The sequence below is a fragment of the Ovis canadensis genome, chromosome 19, assembly GCF_042477335.2.
Source record: "Ovis canadensis isolate MfBH-ARS-UI-01 breed Bighorn chromosome 19, ARS-UI_OviCan_v2, whole genome shotgun sequence".
Taxonomy (NCBI): domain Eukaryota; kingdom Metazoa; phylum Chordata; class Mammalia; order Artiodactyla; family Bovidae; genus Ovis; species Ovis canadensis.
The window spans coordinates 71,143,494-71,162,297 of NC_091263.1; the positions used below are offsets into that span (position 1 = coordinate 71,143,494).

The 18,804-nt window shown below is 49.5% G+C and overlaps 1 protein-coding gene across 16 annotated transcripts in view; it reads right to left on the reverse strand.

Moving 5' to 3' along the window:
- The window catches only part of TSEN2 (tRNA splicing endonuclease subunit 2), a 55,832-nt gene that overhangs the window by 5,396 nt on the left and 31,632 nt on the right, over window positions 1-18,804 (reverse strand). For 9 of the 16 annotated variants that reach the window (XM_069560988.1, XM_069560986.1, XM_069560991.1 and 6 more), the window contains 4 exons: window positions 11,782-11,818; window positions 10,900-11,011; window positions 6,514-6,603; window positions 4,881-5,609 (listed from right to left, as the gene is read on the reverse strand). In XM_069560988.1, coding sequence (XP_069417089.1) covers window positions 5,550-5,609; window positions 6,514-6,603; window positions 10,900-11,011; window positions 11,782-11,818 — 299 coding nt within the window. In that variant the 3' untranslated portion in view covers window positions 4,881-5,549. Of the gene's footprint in view, window positions 1-2,370; window positions 4,320-4,880; window positions 5,610-6,513; window positions 6,604-10,899; window positions 11,012-11,781; window positions 11,819-18,804 lie in introns of those variants that run through there. The other 7 variants (XR_011250735.1, XR_011250734.1, XR_011250739.1 and 4 more) reach the window with 3 other exon arrangements.

Genomic DNA, 18,804 nt, shown 5'->3' on the forward strand with positions numbered 1-18,804 from the left:
AACAAAGGTATTTAGATCCTAAAGCTTGCTTCTAGAGAGGTACTGGTCAGCGCTCCAGCCCTGGCAACTCCAGTGGAAGAACACGCAGGCAGACCCACGTTTGTTACGTTTTGTTCTGTAAACACAAAACTTGCTACCCAGAGAATGAGGCCGCCTTAAACAACTGTGCCTGCTATTCTGTGCGTTCAAGGGACCATAAAGACCTCAGCAGGTGACGAGGAGAGGAACACTGAGCTTGGAGGGCATGCCCACCTTCCCCCTTTCTGTTCACGCTGTCTCAGGATTCCGCTCCCAGGCCCAGTTCTTCACTCAACTGTTACTATTAGTAATCATAACAGCGGCATGTGATGAGCGTTCCTGTGCGACTCCGCGGCAGAGCACACACTTTCTACTCTTCCCTTTCAATCCCGAAGACTATCCTATGAGACTGGTGTTTATAGCATGCCAACTGTACAGATGAGAGGGGAAACTGACTTCCCCAAACGCAGTCAGTGGCAAAACCAGGGTTCAGACCAGGCTTGATAGCAAAGCCCGTGCGGTCACCTCCAGCATCCAGCTACCAGAAAGTGACCGGCAGTACACAGGGTGACCCAGGAAACTGGGTCAGCGATTTGCCATCGTGAGGGAAGATAAACGAGAAGATGAGGATTCTGCTTTCACTGGCATTCAAATATGAACAGAAGAAACATACTGTGAAACAATTATATAAGCATCAGTAAATATTAGAAACCCTAATTTCATGCTTCTTTCTCTCAGTGCCATGGGACCCTGATTTTCAAACAAAGCTTTCAAGACCTCCACTTCCTAAGTTTCAGGGCTGCTCTGCACCCTGGAGGTGACTGGCAGCAATCAACTTTGTATTTTTTCTTTCACTCGAAAGTGAAAGCTGCTCAGTCGTGTCTGACTCTTTGCGACCCCATGGATTATACAGTTCATGGGTTTCTCCCGCCCAGAATACTGGAGTGGGTAGCCGGTTCCCTTCTCCAGGGGATCTTCCCAACCCAGGGATTGAACCCAGGTCTCCCGTATTGGAGGCGGATTCTTTACCAGCTGAGGCACACAGGCCACAAATCCCCTGCTCACAGAACCGCAGTGTACAGGCTGTACCCCAGTAAAAGTGAAGCTTCAGAACAGCACCAGTAGACGGCAGTGCAGCTCAGTTGTGTAGAACTGTGGACGGAGAACCTGTCGTCTCCGTGATCTTACTGGCCAAACATGAACTGCAGGAGAGTCACTGCTGGCGCCTACTCTGCTCCTGAATGAGTGCCAGCGGTCCCCCAGGGGCCCCGAAGTGCACTCTTTCTGGGCAGCACAGCGGTCAGTGTGGCCCTGGGCGCTCGTCTGTCCCCCTCAGCGCTCCTGGGATGACGACAGCCAGGCCCCTGTTTCCAGCAATGCCAGACTGTGCCTGAGAGTCGCTGATTCTCAGGACTAAATGCACCCACATGAAGGTGTTTTTCCAAAGCCTCCACAATGTGCTGGATTACTCTTACAACCAGGAAAATCCAATACATATTATAAATGGGAGGTGGCGGATGGAGAGGAGAAACATTTAATTTCTTTTTAGCCTATGTACTTTTCCCACAGGAGAAAATGAAAACCCACATTCAAGAGCTTTTTTTTTTTTTTAAGAGAAAATGAAAATACTTTAACAAAAAAGGTAGAAATAAATGAAGATTGAAAAAAAAGTTTATCAATAAGTAACAGTGAACTTTCAGATCTGCATACTAGGCTCAGAAACTCTGGGAAACCTAACCAGGTTGAGCCTGGCCAACCTGCCTAAAGTGGTGTCCTACTCACACTGGTTTAATATTATATATTAAAACAATATGAGTGGGAGCAGAGTGTTACATATAAATAGCTTTGTGTGTATTTTTTTAAGAGAACTGGATCTCTCTATGAGGGAACTCTAGGACAGGGAAGGCAAAGAAGCCGTCATTTCCCCTCAGTCTGGAGCTGAGATGAGAAAAGGTCAGCTTCTAGAACTGCAGCTAAAAGGATCAGCCTATGGTAATCACCATCAACAAGTATTAATAACAGCCGTCACGGATGGGGTGCACTGTGGCTCTAAGGATGCAGCGACCCCCCCCCCAAATGAAATGTCACACCTGCAAAGTGCTGAAGGGTGTCACGGGCCAGGCTCTGAGCTGAAGAACCTTGCACGGATCAACCTGCTGGGGTCAGTGACGTCATTATTATTTTTGGCCATGGTGTACGGCTTTTGCAGGATCTTAGTTCCCCAACCAGGGACTGAACCTGGGCCCACAATAGTGAAAGCACCAAGTCCTAACCACCGAACTGCCAGGGAATTCCCAGTAACACTGTATCATTATTTTTACTTTGTCTTATTGAGGTGAGATTCGCACCATGTTAATGATATTTAACTTTATTTTTATGTAAAATACAAAGATATAAAAACTCGGAACAATTTAATGGCATTTAGTACATGCACAAAGTCGTACAACCAGCAGCTCTATCTGGTTCTAGAACATTCCATTGCCCCGAAAGGCGAGTCCGTACCCACTAACCAGTTTCTCCCCATCCCCCCCTCGCCGTAGACTCTGGTGACCACACCAATCTGAGTTCTGGATGGACGTATCTGCTTGCGTACATGACCGCAGTCACACAGTACGGGACCTTTTGTGTTGGCTTCTCACTTGGCATAATGTTCCGAGGTCCGTCTGTGTTGGAGCGTGGGTCAGTATTCATTCCTCTTTATGGCTGAACAGTCTGTTCCGCTGTGTGGTGTACGCTGCTAACACTAATCCCTCCTAACATATGAAGAAACCAAAGTTAGGGCCTCACAGTCAGTAAGTGGTCGAGCTGGATGCAAACCAGTCAGCGTGATGCCACTGAGCCCGTGCTGGCACAGAGGGAAGAGTTAGACAAGCGATGGGGAGTGAGGATCTGGTGACAGACTTTGGTTTTTAAGCTGGCCTGGAAGGCCTGCGAGATTTAAGAACCACGTGAGTCTGATGCTTTGAAGCAGGGGTGGGCAGGCTGCAGCAGCAAACCCCAGAAACTGCTGGAGGGGCTGCACCACTGGGCCAACTGCCTATCTTGACGAAACTCAACTTTTTTTTTTCTGAAAACAAATGTCACAGCATATGTATGCTCAGTTGTGTCCAACTCTTTGAGACCCCATAGACTGTAGCCTGCCAGACTCCTCTATGGGATTCTCCAGGCAAGAATGCTGGAGTGGGTTGCCATTTCCTACTCCAAACAAATGCCATGTTGTACATTTCAGAAGGTAAGAAAGAGGTGTTAGGTCTAACGCTTCCACAGATAAGCTGATCCTGCTTTCAGCTGGAGACTTCGAGGGTGATGTAAACCAAAACCTCGGCTGGTGTATCTACTCCAGAGCTATATCTAACAGCTGGTGTATCTCCTCCAGAGCTGTATCTAACCTCGGCTGGTGTATCTCCTCCAGGACCAGCTCTAGCCTCAGCTGGTATATCTCCTCCAGGGCCGTCTCTAACCTCTGCTGGCGTATCTCCTCCAGGGCCGTCTCTAACCTTGGCTGGTGTATCTCCTGCAGAGCCGTCTCGAACCTCGTCTGGTGGATCTCCTCCAGGGTTGTCTCTAACCTCTGCTGGTGAGTCTACTCCAGAGCTGTCTCGAACCTCGGCTGGTGGGTCTACTCCAGGGCTGTCTCTAACCTCTGCTGGTGAGTCTACTCCAGAGCTGTCTCTAACCTCGGCTGGTGGGTCTACTCCAGAGCTGTCTCTAACCTCATCTGGTGGATCTCCTCCAGGGCCGTCTCTAACCTCTGCTGGTGTATCTCCTTCAGGACTGTCTCTAACCTTGGCTGGTGTGTCTCCTCCAGAGCCGTCTCGAACCTCGGCTGGTGGATCTCCTCCAGGGCTGTCTCTAACCTCGGCTGGTGTATCATCCTCTGATGCTCAGAGTGCACGGCTGGCTACCCGGTATTCAAACCATACACGATGGGGCAGAATCTTTCCCTCAAGCCTTGTAGGCACCCTTCCGGAGCTTTCAGTTACAAGTCATAACTGTGGTCTTCATGCTTTCCTACACCTTTTCTGGAGCCTTTATTCCAAGGAGTCACCACAATCTTCAAGGCTATTAACTGATGACACAGTATCTGGAGGGCTGAGAGGGTGATGACCCTCTGGTGAAGGATTCACGATGGCAAGAGTGTCTACCATTAAGGCATTCGATCCCCTGATTAGGCTTGGAAAGACGCAGCCTCACGAAGGATAAATCAAACAGGAAGGAGACAGCTCTGGAAACTTTTTTTGCTGACTTGTCAAGGTTTCAAGAAAGTGATGATTCAAAGCCAAGCCTTTGTCCAAGGGAGCCTGGAGTAAGCAAGGTGAATGATAAAAGTGCTGACCAACTTGTCCTGTTACTAATGAAGAGCAAAGAGTGCTTTCACACTGGGCGTTACTGGTCTGAAGTGGGGAGGGGGTAAACAGAGCTCCACCATCTGGATGCCAAATCTGAAGACGCAGACTTAACCACCTGGCTGCGAGAGCAGGATCGGGAGGAGGAGAGAAGCAGCACGCGGCACACACAGCCTCAAGCAGAACTTCAGTCGCCAGGAGCTCCGACACCAAGGTGGGCAGGAAGCAAACAGGCCTGCCTTGGTTTTCCCATCACACGGCTTCCAAAGATGGTTCCTAACTGTCTGCTTCTGGGATAGTCAGTGCCAAGGAGAAGCCTGCCCACCAGGGACATGGATCTGGGCACTGAATCTCAGACACTGCTCACTCACCCGACTCACTCCTGGCCCTCGGGTAACACTCTTCATTGTCATCCACACAATTCTGTTTTCCTTTGCTTTTTTTTAGCAAAGTAATTTTACTTACTTCGTCTAGCGTGTTTCATGAAATATTAATCGCACTCACCAAACACCTTGATTCATTTTTCTCACCACATATTTTTATTTCGTAATAAGTTCGGTGAAGCAGTATACAACCCTCATCTAGCCCGTACCATACTGCTGTGTGCTCTACACAACACGCCCGCCGATGAGGTCACTGAGAAATGATTGAGGTAACTGAGGTACCTTGGCTTAAAATGCTTCTTATGACACAGCAGTCTTTGGGAGACAGTACATGGAGTTTTCTGTGTTGGGGTAACTGGCTGAAGTTCCTGGAGAGCTGAGACCTGTGGACAGAGCACCCTCCTCCAGGACAGACTAGACGTGGGTTTCAAGAGGCAGGTGCACAGGGCTGAATCGCCTGCAGTGAAACCACCGTTTCAGGTAAAATCAGAGACTAACAGAAGTTCCCTGCTGCTGGAGAGTCCGGCTCCCAGAACCGCTGAGGCGCCAGGGCGAGAGGCTGGGGGTCGGTGAGTGAGCAATCCAAGGACAGAACCTGTGGTCCCTGCACAGGGCTGATTTCCTCCATGAATTTTAACTTTTAAAATACTAACACTTTCTGGTGCTGGAAGCACCATGCCCTTTACCACTTTTACATTAAGGGGCGATTACCATGAAAGGCCTTTTTACCTCGCCTGAATTTGGTTTATGCAGGAAGCTCAGTGGTATCTGCTGGAGAGACCAGAAACCTGAGGCTGAATTGTTAAAGTTCGTCCTGGTCGCTCCTCTCCCGTGAAGAGACCCAACGGCTGAGAATCACCTCCTGGAACCAATGCAAACACAAAGGCGGCTGAATTTTGGAAGCAGAAATACACGAACACGCTAGACATGCGGCATCACAGGGATGTTTCACAGCTGCCTGTCTGTACAGGGATGGCACCTGCTCCTGTGCCTTGCAACTAATCATGGGAGGAACGCGAATGTGGCAACCCCAGCGTGGAAACAGCACCTACGGGCAGAAGCCCGGGATTCTAAGAGCTCCCCTGGCCGCAGCGGTGGTTGTCTGGCGGCACGTTTCAAGAACAGGGAGTGCTGGCGTGAACTCAACGTCTGACACAGAACCGGGTCCGTGACGGCTCTGGTGTGTCTGGGGCAGCACAGAGAAGGGACTCCAGGTTCTGGAGTGGGATTTACTGAAAATCTAACCCCGTGGACACTAAGGAAAAACAGCAGGATGAGGCTCTGGAGACGGACTCTGCAGGCCTACAGCAGGGCGTGGGGCGTGGGAACAAGGAGGAACAGAAGTATTAACCAAGACTGGGCGACTGGAGGGTGGACTGGCAGTCCCGGCAGAGAAACACCCTCCAGGAAGATGGGGGAGCCTGAGCCTGGCCCAGGCCCCGGGCCAGACCGGAAGTTCAAGGGGGCAGCAGGCTGTCAGCGACCCTTGTCTCGGGAACTGAGCACCAGGAGAGGCCAGGATGGGCCCCAGGCTGGCAGTGCAGGTGGTTCTGGCCGAGCGCTGGGGACAGAAACCAGAGGGCATCGAGGCCGCGGGGCCATGGGATTGAGGGTAAGTGAGGCTGGGTTCAGTGGGGAAGGGTCTTGGAGGGCGGAGGAGAGGCGCTGATCCTGTCCTGTCTGGGGCCCACACCTTCCAGAGGACAAACACAACACAACGGGCAGAGCCTTCCAGGTGACGTGAACTTGGCTCCGAGTTCACTTACTTGAACTTTAATTTGTTTCATACATTCAGGTGACTCCATGTCCTTGTCGGTCATGGCGGAGGGTTTAATCAAATAGCACAGCATAAGTTCCTAAGGAGACATGGAAAAACAAACTCCGTGTTGCACAAAACAGAAATACAAACCCAAGTGTGTGTGCAAGAAACGTGGGCCCCCTCCACCCCCTCGCAACTCACAAGCATGGCCGTCTCGCTCAGGAATGTGACCGGGCGTTCCAAATCGAAGATCTGCCCTCTGGTGATCGCTGACGCAGCAGGCGAACGCAAGCACAGCACATACACTGACTACAGACACAGCGTTTAAAGTACTCAACCCTGGGGTCAGACGGACCCCCTAATTCTACAGGACAAAGCCACTTTCACAGGCTAACGCCTCAGCAGCTTAGCCTGCATGCAGGCAGCTGCCGTGGGCTCCCGCTGGCCCCTCTCCAAGGCCGCCTGAGCCTCCAGCAGCCGGACAGGGAGCTCAGAACTACTAACAGAGGACACCGCACGTTCACTGCTTGTAGTCCGGGTACAGGGTGAACTGTCCCTCCTATCCTGCCGGGAGTGGGATGGAGGCGAACACAAGCCGGGAGCTCACGGGGCCCTGGGTTTGAATTCGGTTCCGCACAGGAGCTGCGTGAGCGCGGATTTATCACCCGACCTCCCTAACACTGACTCCTCGCCCTTCAGATAACAACAGGGTGGTGAGAGAAGACATAAGGTGTTCAGTTAGCCGGTCAGTTCAGTCGCTCAGTCGTGTCCGACTCTTTGCGACCCCATGGACTGCAGCAGGCCAGGCCTCCCTGTCCATCACCAAATCCTAGAGTTTACCCAAACCCATCTCCATCGAGTCAGTGATGCCATCCAGCCATCTCATCCTCTGTTGTCCCCTTCTCCTCCTGCCCTCAATCTTTCCCAGCATCAGGGTCTTTTCAAATGAGTCAGCTCTTCGCATCAGGCGGCCAAAGTATTGGAGCTTGAGCTTCAACATCATTCCTTCCAATGAACACTCAGGACTGATCTCCTTTAAGATGGACTGGTTGGATCTCCTTGCAGTCCAAGGGACTCTCAAGAGTCTTCTCCAACACCACAGTTCAAAAGCATCAATTCTTTGGCACTCAGCTTTCTTTACAGTTCAACTCTCACATCCATACATGACTACTGGAAAAACCATAGCCTTGACTCGACAGACTTCTGTTGGCAAAGTGATGTCTCTGCATTTTAATACACTGTCAAGGTTGGTCCTAACTTTCCTTCCAAGGAGTAAGTGTCTTTTAATTTCATGGCTGCAATCACCATCTGCAGTGTTTTTGGAGCCCCTCAAATAGTCTGACACTGTTTCCCCATCTATTTGCCATGAAGCGACGGGACCAGATGCCATGATCTTAGTTTTCTGAATGTTGAGCTTTAAGCCAACTTTTTCACTCTCCTCTTTCACTTTCATCGAGGCTTTTTAGTTCCTCTTCACTTTCTGCCATAAGGGTGGTGTCATCTGCATATCTGAGGTTGTTGGTATTTCTCCCGGCAATCTTGATTCCAGCTTGTGCTTCTTCCAGCCCAGCATTTCTCATGATGTACTTTGCACAGAAGTTAAATAAGCAGGGTGACAATATACAGCCTTGACGTACTCCTTTCCCTATTTGGAACCAGCCTGTTGTTCCATGTCCAGTTCTAACTATTGCTTCCTGACCTGCATACAGATTTCTTAAGAGGCAGGTCAGGTGGTCTGGTATTCCCATCTCTTTCAGAATTTTCCAGAGTTTATTGTCATCCACACAGTCAAAGGCTTTGGCATAGTCAATAAAGCAGAAATAGATGTTTTTCTGGAACTTTCTTGCTTTTTTGATGATCCAGCAGATGCTGGAATTTGATCTCTGGTTCCTCTGCCTTTTCTAAAACCAGCTTGAACATCTGGAAGTTCACGGTTCACGTATTGCTGAAGCCTGGCTTGGAGAATTTTGAGCATTACCTTGCTAGCGTGTGAGATGAGTGCAATTTGGCAGTAGTTTGAGCATTCTTTGGCATTGCCTTTCTTTGGGATTGGAATGAAAACTGACCTTTTCCAGTCCTGTGGCCACTGCTGAGTTTTCCAAATTTGCTGCATACTGGGTGCAGCACTTTCACAGCATCATCTTTCAGGATTTGAAATAGCTCAAATGGAATTCCATCACCTCCACTAGCTTTGTTCATAGTGATGCTTCCTAAGGCCCACTTGACTTCATGTTCCAGGATGTCTGGCTCTAGGTGAGTGATCACACCATCATGATTATCTGGGTCGTAAAGATTTTTGTACATATCTTCTCTGTATTCTTGCCACCTCTTCTTAATATCTTCTGCTTCTGTTAGGTCCATACCATTTCTCTCCTTTAAGCCTGTTTTTCCATGCAACGTTCCCTTGGTATCTCTAATTTTCTTGAAGAGATCTCCAGTCTTTCCCATTCTATTGTTCACCCTCCATTTCTTTGCACTGATCACTGAGGAAGGCTTTCTTATCTCTCCTTGCTATTCTTTGGAACTCTGCATGCAAATGGGTATATCTTTCCTTTTCACTTCTCTTCTTTTCACAGCTTTTTGTAAGGCCTCCTCAGACAGCCATTTTGCTTTTTTGCATTTCTTTTTCTTGGAGATGGTCTTGATCCCTGTCTCCTGTACAATGTCATGAACCTCCGTCCACAGTTCATCAGGCACTCTATCAGATCTAGTCCCTTAAATCTACTTCTTACTTCCACCGTATAATTGTAAGGGATTTGATTTAGGTCATACCTGAATGGTCTAGTGGTTTTCCCTACTTTCTTCAATTTAAGCCTGAATTTTGGGATAATGAGCTAATGATCTGAGCCACAGTCAGCTTCTAGGCTTCACTGACTGTATAGAGCTCCTCCATCTTTGGCTGCAAAGAATATAATCAATCTGATTTCAGTGTTGACCATCTGGTGATGTCCATGTGTAGAGTCTTCTCTTGTTTTGTTGGAAGAAGGTATTTGCTATGACCAGTGCGTTCTTTGCCCTGCTTCATTCTGTACTCCAAGGTCAAATTTGCCTGTTACTCCAGGAGTTTCTTGACTTCTTACTTTTGCATTTCAGCCCCCTATAATGAAAAGGATATCTTTTGGGGGTGTCTGTTAGTTCTAGAAGGTCTTGTAGGTCTTCACAGAAACGTTCAACTTCAGCCTCTTCAGCATTACTGTTGGGGGCACAGACTTGGACTACCATGATAGCGAATGGTTTGACTTGGACAAACCAACAGAGATCATTCTGTCGTTTTTGAGAGTACACCCAAGTACTGCATCTCGGACTCTTCTGTTGGCTATGATGGCTACTCCTTTTCTTCTAAGGGATTCTTGCCCACAGTAGTAGATATAATGGTCATCTGAATTAAATTCACACATTCCAGTCCATTTTAGTTCACCAGTTCCTAAAATGTCGACATTCACTCTCACCATCTCCTGTTTGACGACTTCCAATTTCCCTTGATTCACGGACCTGACATTCCAGGTTCCTATGCAATATTGCTCTTTACAGCACTGGACCTTGCTTCTCTCTCCAGTCACATCCACAACTGGGTGTTGTTTTTGCTTTGGCTCCATATCTGCATTCTTTCTGGATTTATTTCCCCACTGATCTCCAGTAGCATACTGGGCACCTACCGACCTGGGGAGTTCATCTTTCAGCGTCATATCTTCATGCCTTTCATACTGTTCATGGGGTTCTCAAGGCAAGAACACTGAAGCGGTTTTCCAGGCCCTTCTCCAGTGGACCACATTCTGTCAGAACTCTCCACCGTGACCCATCCGTCTTGGATGGCCCTACATGAATGGCTCACACTTTCACCGAGTTAGACAAGGCTGTGGTCCATGTGATCAGATTGGCTAGTTTCCTATGACTGTGGTTTCAGTCTGTGTGCCCTCTGATGAGAAGGATAAGAGGGTTATGGAAGATCCCTGATGAGAGAGACTGACTGAGGGGGAAACTGGGTCTTATTCTTACAGGCGAGTCATCAGGGGTGTTCAGTGATAAGTATTAATTCCCTTTCTTTCTGTGAGAGACCTGCTACCTGTGAAAACGAACGTGTCTGTGTTTTCTGAGTCATCTGTGAATGCATGTGGGTGGATTCTGAGCACGTGTTGGTGGGTCCTGCTCCCGGGAAGGAAGGTAAGGCTCACTGACACCCATGCCCACGGGGAACCTTGGGGCTCAGTCCCTGGAGCTGTGCACCCGGTGGTGGGGGCAGAGGGGAGGGCATGAGAGGAGGGCCAGCTTCCAGAGCTCCTCTGGCACAAATGTTCTGCGGTGCCCACAGATGACTTTCATGCTTCCGAAACATTTAATATGAAGATTCAACCATTTAAGTGACATGCGAACCCCAAAGCTGATGCTCTGTTACCTTGGAGACACTGACTGAAACTCTGCTCAAGGCAGCCAGGGATCTCCAGCTGAGAGGTCTGCGGGGAGCACCCTGGAAACGGTCGTCCACCAGCTCCACGATGACGGAGTAACTATAAAACACAGTAGGGGCATTCCAGAAATGAAAAGCAAGATGTCAACCCATCTAAAAAGAACGCTGTCCTACCACGAACAATGCAGAAGACAGAAGCATACCTCATCTGGTCCTGAATTCCCCTAAACTATGCCTGGGAAAATATTTTAATGAAAAACTCATAGTTTACATTACAGACAGTCAGCCTGATTTCAGCAATTACAGGAAGGGAACAGGAATCTCTCTCCCAACATGAAAGCTGTAAAATTCACTCACCTGTTTAGATAATAACACTCACTGATATGAAGATGAACAATTATTCTATATTAGTAACTACACAGATTAACTCAATGTTTACTATCCTGACCTATTTGTTTTATAGCGTAAGGACATTAATGTACAAGGTACAGACATATAGTGTTGATTCCTGTTAGGCCAGGAGGAATTTGACTATTAGGCCAGGAGGAATCGTGTGCCTCTGAAAATTAAACTGGAGCTCAGAAATTTCCTCCTGTCCCTTTAAGTCATTACCTTATTTAAAAATCACCCCATTAAATCAGGAGCTTGGGATGAACACACACCCACTGCTCTGTACAAGACAATGAACAAGGACCTACTGTATAGCACAAGGAATTCTACTCAATATTTTGTGATAACCTATACGAAAAAAGAATCTAAAAAGTAAAGGATATATGTGTATGCATGTCAATTGCTTTGCTGTACACCTGAAACCAACACAACATTGTAAATCAACTGCACTCCAACGGGAAAAAAAAAATCACTCCAAACCTTGCATGGTAAAACGGAGGGCCTTTTCGATACAGCACTGCAAAGGAAAAAGAAAACGTATGACCACTCGAAATCAAACTCCCACTTTATTACTTGATGAAGTGCTTTCTATCCTCAAAGGGACACGAACACCCAGTGCTCCGCACGTGGGTGATCTGCAGCACTCCCTCGGGTCTAGTTTCAAAACCCAAACTGTTTTTTCCCCAGAACAGAATGCAATTAGCAAAGCAAATCTGTTGTTGAGACCCTAACGCCCTCGTCCCACCCGCACCCCACAAATGAAACCCAAATTCAAGCAAGATAGGGTGCAGCCATCTGCCCACCAAACCCGTCTGCTCCTTCTCCAGGCAGGTGAGAGACCCGTCTCAGCCTCCCGAGCATCGGCCAGGCGTGACTGAGCGTCATGGGCCCTTCCAGGCTGGCCCTGAAGCCCTCACAGACACCAAGCCTGTGCCTGTCGCTTTCTGAAGCCACATGAAGCCCGTGGGGCCACATGAAGAAGCCAGGCTCCTGCAGCCCCGTTGGGAGTTGGTCCAACCACCATCTGGATACCAGCTTTGGATTTCACAGAAACAGAATTAACTTCAAGTGTTCGCTAAGCCCCTGAAATTTGGGGCAACCATAGCTGCAGGCATTACTTTAACTAACACAGTTATATCCGTGAGCTCTTGGAAAAACCAAGGCAGAAAAGCTTTGTTTCCTTGAGGAACTGGTAGAACTTTTCCTTCTGGGCCACATCGATCCTGTAGTTAATCACGTTTCCCTTTGGCTCCAGCACCATGAGGTCAGAACGGGTCAAAGACCCTACTGATGATACAGCAACCCTCCACCTCTACTTCCCATGGTTGTGTTTCCTTACTATGAAAAGAATTCCTATTTAAATCGTATTTAAATTATTCGGCAAGTCAGCTCAAATTCACTGGGTAAGGGTCCAAACGGAAGTAAATATCTAAACACCCATTTCTCAACTTCTGGGCTGTGGTGCAGTGGAAGGAGACCCCCCCACCAGGATGAGGCTGAATTCCGGGCTCTGCTTCGTTCAGATCTCTGCCACTCCCAGTTGTGGGGCTCTAAGCACGTCATTAACTTCTCTGAGCCTCGGTCCCCCAATCCATAAAATGAAGACATGAAGGGAAATTACGATCTCCTCCAGTTCTCAAATGCCATCATCTCTGATCAGTTACACACCCTTCACGGATGAGACCCAACTGGGAGACGACACAGGCTGAAAGAAAGCCTGACCCCCCACTTCAGGCCCTCGGATGCCTGACTATGACGGAGGTACATCTCAGGGGTTAGAAGCATGAACACAGCATCAGTCAGACCCCTGTTCAAGGCTCAGCAGTGCCAAGACCACACGATGACACCCGTGTTCCAATCTCCTTATGGGAATCGGGGAAAATAATGTAGGTGGAGGTGCTCGAAGGTTACCTGTGATAACAGTCATTGCCATAGTAACAGTGTATCCAGAGCGAAAAAAGGAGAGAGTTTTACAGAAATGCCTCCAAGTAGAAAAGATGAAAACTCAGTCTAAGGGATACTGGGTATTTAAAATAAAGTCTGAAGGGACACAGAGAAGAGAGGGTGTGACGTCTGGAATGAATGGTGGAGTGCAGTAACTGGTGAAAATGGTGACGAGTGCAACAATTAATTCGGGGAACCACTGTAACTAACGGGGTACCAGATAGTCAGTCTCACTCTACAAACACCTGTGAACTACAAAAGGAAAAATGCAGATGTCTGACAACAACCAACTTAGCAAAAGAACAGCTTCACCAGCAGCAGGACAACCTGACATCATCCACTCCTGGACGTGGCCCCTAAGGACACACATCACCTGTGCCGGCTGAAAACTGGTGAGCCTAGCCTAACTGTGAGGAAGTGATCACACCTGCCCAGACTGTGGGACATCCTACAGGACTTCGCACGAGTCCCCGTCACAGGAAACCAACAGGTGGAGGGGCTCTTAGATGAAGAGAGACTGAAGGGACTGCAGTGCTGGCTGACTGGCGGCCCCCAAAGACACGTCTGCATCCCAGTCCCGTGAACGTGATCGTGCTGGGAAGAAGGAACTTTGCAGAGATTGAAGCGCGCAGCCACGGCCAAGAAACGCGCCTGGCGCCACCGGAACCTGGACGAGGGGAGGGGCGGAGGGAGCGTGGCCCCGCCCACACCGCGGTTTGAGGCTCCCCCCTCCGGACCTTCTGCGGCTTTACGCGCCCCAGTTTGTTGTCATTCCTCATAGCCTCCCTAGGAAACTATAAGATGGATAAATGTTCCGTGTGATAAATGAACCTCGAGTGGAGCCTGTCAAAAAAAAAAAATCAGAATCCGAACAGCCACAAAAGACACTGCGGGAACAAGCAGGAAACTGAAAAGACGGACTGAATACTGAGATGATGCTAATGAATAACTCCAATTTCTCTTAGGTATTATACGGTGTTATAAAATGGCAACCCACTCCAGTATTCTTGCCTGGAAAGTCCCATGGATGGAGGAGCCTGGTAGGCTACAGTCCATGGGGTCACAAAGAGTCGGACACGATTGAGCGACTTCACTTTCATAATTACGGAGGAGAATCTTCTTAGGAGCTGTGTCCAAAACCACTTATGAATTAATAGGGATTAGATGTACAAATGTAGACGATGTTAACAAAAACACATAGTCGGTAGGAAAAACAAGTTTAGGGTGGCTTAGGACAGGACTGGAGAAGAGATGGGATGAAGGCACTCCTCCCTGCTGGGTGAGGGCATGGGGCCCCTGATGCCTCTCCCCGGGGCAGAGCCAGCCGCCAGCTCTCCACGACACGTGATGGTTCTCTGGGCTCTGGACATCCTGTCTCTGCTGGCTTCCCACGACTCCCATTTTTCGTCCGATTTGCAACTTCTAATTTGCAGGGAGCTGTGAAATCACGTGGCCAGTCAACGCGAATCCACAACTGAAATGGGTGGGGAGGAGGCTCAGGAGTGACTAGAAGTCTGGGCTAAGGCCGCCAGCAACTGCATGTCTAGGACAAAAACAAAAATCCTGGAGTTGGGTTTTGGCTTTCTGGCTGGCAACACTACTTAGCTATGGTGGGAACTACATGGAGCTGAGACACAAAGAGCCCTAATCTCTGTACTTACCAACTGTGGTTAAAACTCAGCATTAAAAAAAACTAAGAGCAAGGCATCTGGTCCCATCATTTCATGGCAAATAGAAAGGGAAAAAGTGGAAACAGTGATAGATTTTATTTTCTTGGGCTCCAAAAATCAGTGTAGACAGTGACTACAGCCATGAAATTAAAAGATGCTTGCTTCTTGGAAGAAAAGCTATGATAAACCTAGACAGCATATTAAAAAGCAGAGACATCACTTTGCCAACAAAGGTCCATCTAGTCAAAGCTATGGCTTTTCCAGTAGTCATGTATGGATGTGAGAGTCAGACCTTAAGGAAGGCCAAACATTGAAGAATTGCTGCTTTTGAACCATAGTTCTGGAGAACCAAGACTCTTGTCCTTTGGACTGCAAGAAGATCAAACAAGTCAACCCTAAATATTCATTGAAGGACTGATTCATTTAAACACTTTGGCCATCTGATGTGAAGAGCCTACTCATTAGAAAAGACCCTGATGCTGGGAAAGACTGAAGGCAGGAGGAGAAGGGGGCAACAGAGGATGAGACAGTTGGATGGCATCACTGACTCAATGGACATGAATGTGAGGAAACTCTGGGAGATACTAAAGGACAGGGAAGCCTGGCGTGCTGCAGTCCACGGTGTCGCAAAGCACTGGACACGACTGAATGACTAAACGACAACAACCAGCTGTGGGATCCTTGGTATCTGCCCTGAGCCTCTGAAACCTCAATTTCCTCGGCTGCAGGAGGAGATGAGCGCCACAAGCCTCATGGAGCGTGAAGATGAAATAAGATGGGAGGAGAAAGGCAATAGGCAAGCTGATGGTGCCCAGAGGAGCCGGCAGCCAAGGGGGCTTTGCGGGGGGATGGGGATGTGCGTAAGGAAGGGCTCTCGCGTGGTTCCTGGCCTGGTTGTCTGCCGTGGGCATTCAGAGTCAGGTGGCGGGGCAGCTGCGCCTGACCTGAGATCCCGTTGCCTGTTCAGCACGTGCTGCTGCTGGAGTGAAACTCGACTCACAGGACTTAGTCCAGGGAAGAGTCTCCCTGATAATACGTGAGTTTCACAGCGGCCCTCTGTCGTGAGTCACTGCCTGTGAGCAGGAACAACTGTGAAGGGAGCGTGTCCTGGGTGTTACCAGTGCCGGCAGCTCTAGTGTGTGTGTGGTTGCACTGCCGGCCTTCCAAATGAAAACGGCAGCGTTGGACACGGGCAGCACCCGGCCACTGCGCCTGGGGCGGGGGCCACGCCCCTCACTGCAGGCCAGCACAGCTCCCGGACTCTGGCCGGAAGACGCCCTTCGCGGTGCTGCTGGGCCAGGACCCGGGCTCACAGTAACCACACGAGCACCTCCAAGTGCATAAAACACCCCCCAGCAGGGCAAAGGCCTTGGGGAGCTGGGAAACCGCAGTGGATGGATTTCCTTTTTAAAAAGTCTGTCCGTCTGTCCACCCTTTCATCAATCCTTACAAGGCTGTTTATTTTTAAACAAGGAAAGTTCTCTCTACTCACCCTCCACAAAGACGACTTGACTACTGAAAGCACATGTGATGAGGTATGCTTACACCGCACTCGACAGAGGTCCCGCCCCTGCAACTTTCTGTTTTTACTTTTTTTTATAAAGATGTTGCTTTATAAATATGATGTTATCCATGTTACATGATGAGTGACTGGAAGCTGTACAAAGGCATAGTAACCTTCCTGAGGTCACATAGGCAGCAAGACACTGAGCTGGCCTCGAGCCCCAAAGGGCTCTCTCCGTCACCCCCGCCGCCTCTGAGTGCATCACTGTGGCCTTGTCGGCTAGAAAACCCAGCTCACATTTCACCCATTCACTGAGCGCACTGGCCAAGGCCTGCCGAGCGTGCGGCCTGGGCGGCTGCTCTTCCCCGGGGAGGAGGAAGGCAGGCGGGAGCCAGTGATGGCCAGGCCACAGGCTCCCCTCATTTAAGTGCCACGACCTGTGGGTGACTCTGCAAGCTAAGCTCGACGTCATCCTGATCATTCACGTGGTGACCCAGAGTTAGGACATCTGTATCTGAAACCCAGGCCCAGAAGAAACAACAGGAGCCTTTATCTTAGAGGGGTGGGCACTCCTTAAGCTTTATATATATTGCTGACCCACTTTGAGAATTTAATGAAAGCAGAAGGGGGTGGCGGAGGATGGGATGGCTAGACAGCTTCACTGACTCAAGGGACATGAATCTGAGCAGATTCCAGGACAGTGAAAGACAGGGGAACCTGGAGGGCTGCAGTCCGTGGGAGCGCAGAGTCGGACATGACTTGAGAGACTGAACAACAACCCATTCTTGACGCGGGAAAACGCACCCGTTTACAAACACGCAATTCTGAATAAAATTCTGGGGGGGGGTGCCTAGTACCCCTTGAAAATCATCTTATGATTCTAGGTTAAGCACACTTGATTTTAGAGCACTTAAGGATTTAAAAGACTGAACTGGCTTTCTTTGCACATTAACAAGGAAAGGCTCAAAAACACATGGAATAGTACATGATCGAGCCTGTAGACCTTGGGGGCCATGACGTCATGAGTCCTCTCAAACATCTTGACATCTTTGTTTGCTCCTCACGTGCAATTCTCAAGAGCTCCCAGGAAGCAGCCACTGGGTGGATGTGGCAAAGTTTCCGGGGCTTATCGGGAGCAGCAGTGCTGGAGGGCAGCGGCCCCCAAACGTTTTGGCACCACGGGCTGGTTCCGTGGAGGACAGTTTTTCCATGGACTGGTGGGGTCTGGGGATGACTCACGTGCATCACATCTTTCTATTATCATTACATCGGCTCCACCTCAGATCACCAGGGATTCGATCCTGGAGGCTGGGGACCCCTGCGGTAGGGGATCCCAAGGAACTTTGCCCACTTGCCCAGGCCTAGTGATGCAACCACCCCCCGGCAAGAGTGTACCTTTAGGCTCTCCTGGGCTCCAGAATCGCCCATCTTTGCAGTATCTTCCCCCTCTCCCCCCTGCTCCCAGTTGACTTACTATGTCCAAAACACAAATCCAAGAATCTAGGCGTGACCCTGAATTCCTCTCCTCCCCCAGACGCTGCTTCCTACTCCATCTGCAAGGCTGGTCAGGTCAGCTTCCCTGACTCCTCTCTCTGCTTCCACTTTTTGCTCCCCTCATCCCACCCTAACCCCACCATCTATTAGTAAGAAAGCAAAGGTCCTACTGAACCGAGTTGTTAAATATAAGTCACTCCTTTGCTTGAGAGCCCCTCAGACTTCCAACAGGCAGAATAACCTCCCAAGTCTGTGCCAGGGCCCACGTGATCTCCCCCAGCCCGACTCTCCCCGGGGAGGGACCTCTGCAAAGGGTCACTCCTCTGGGCCCCAGGGGTTCTTCCTCACACTCTCAGGGGAGCTGTTCCCTCACCAGGGTCGCACTTGAGCGGTGGGTGTCTGGGGCACATCTTTTCAGAGTCTTCCCTGACGCACCCCCTTCCTTCTGCTGTCACTCTATCCCACTTTCTTTTTCTCAGTGCCCACAGCGCCTATTTGTGCATCTGCTTGCTCGTCCCCTCCCAGCGCGTAAGGAGCGCGCCCACCCAGGCAGCTTGCCTGTCATGTTCAGCCTTGTGTTCCTGGCGCCTAAGGAGACCTGGCTCACACGAGGCCCTCAGCGATATTCTGGTGAGTGTGGTGCTTGCAGGGTCCCGACTCCTTCCTTGCCATCAAGAGCAGGAAGGCAGTGCCATATGCAAGTTTCTAGGAGCCTGGGTTCCAGCACTCAGAGTGTAGCGCTCTGACACTCGCCCTGGGAACTTTAGGGGCAGGTGACCCTTTCTATCACAACTGCAGTCTCCTTATCAGAAAAATGAGACAGAGCACCAGTCTCGTAGAACTGCTGTTAGGATTAAATGAGGTCATGAATGTCGAATGCCTGGCACTAAG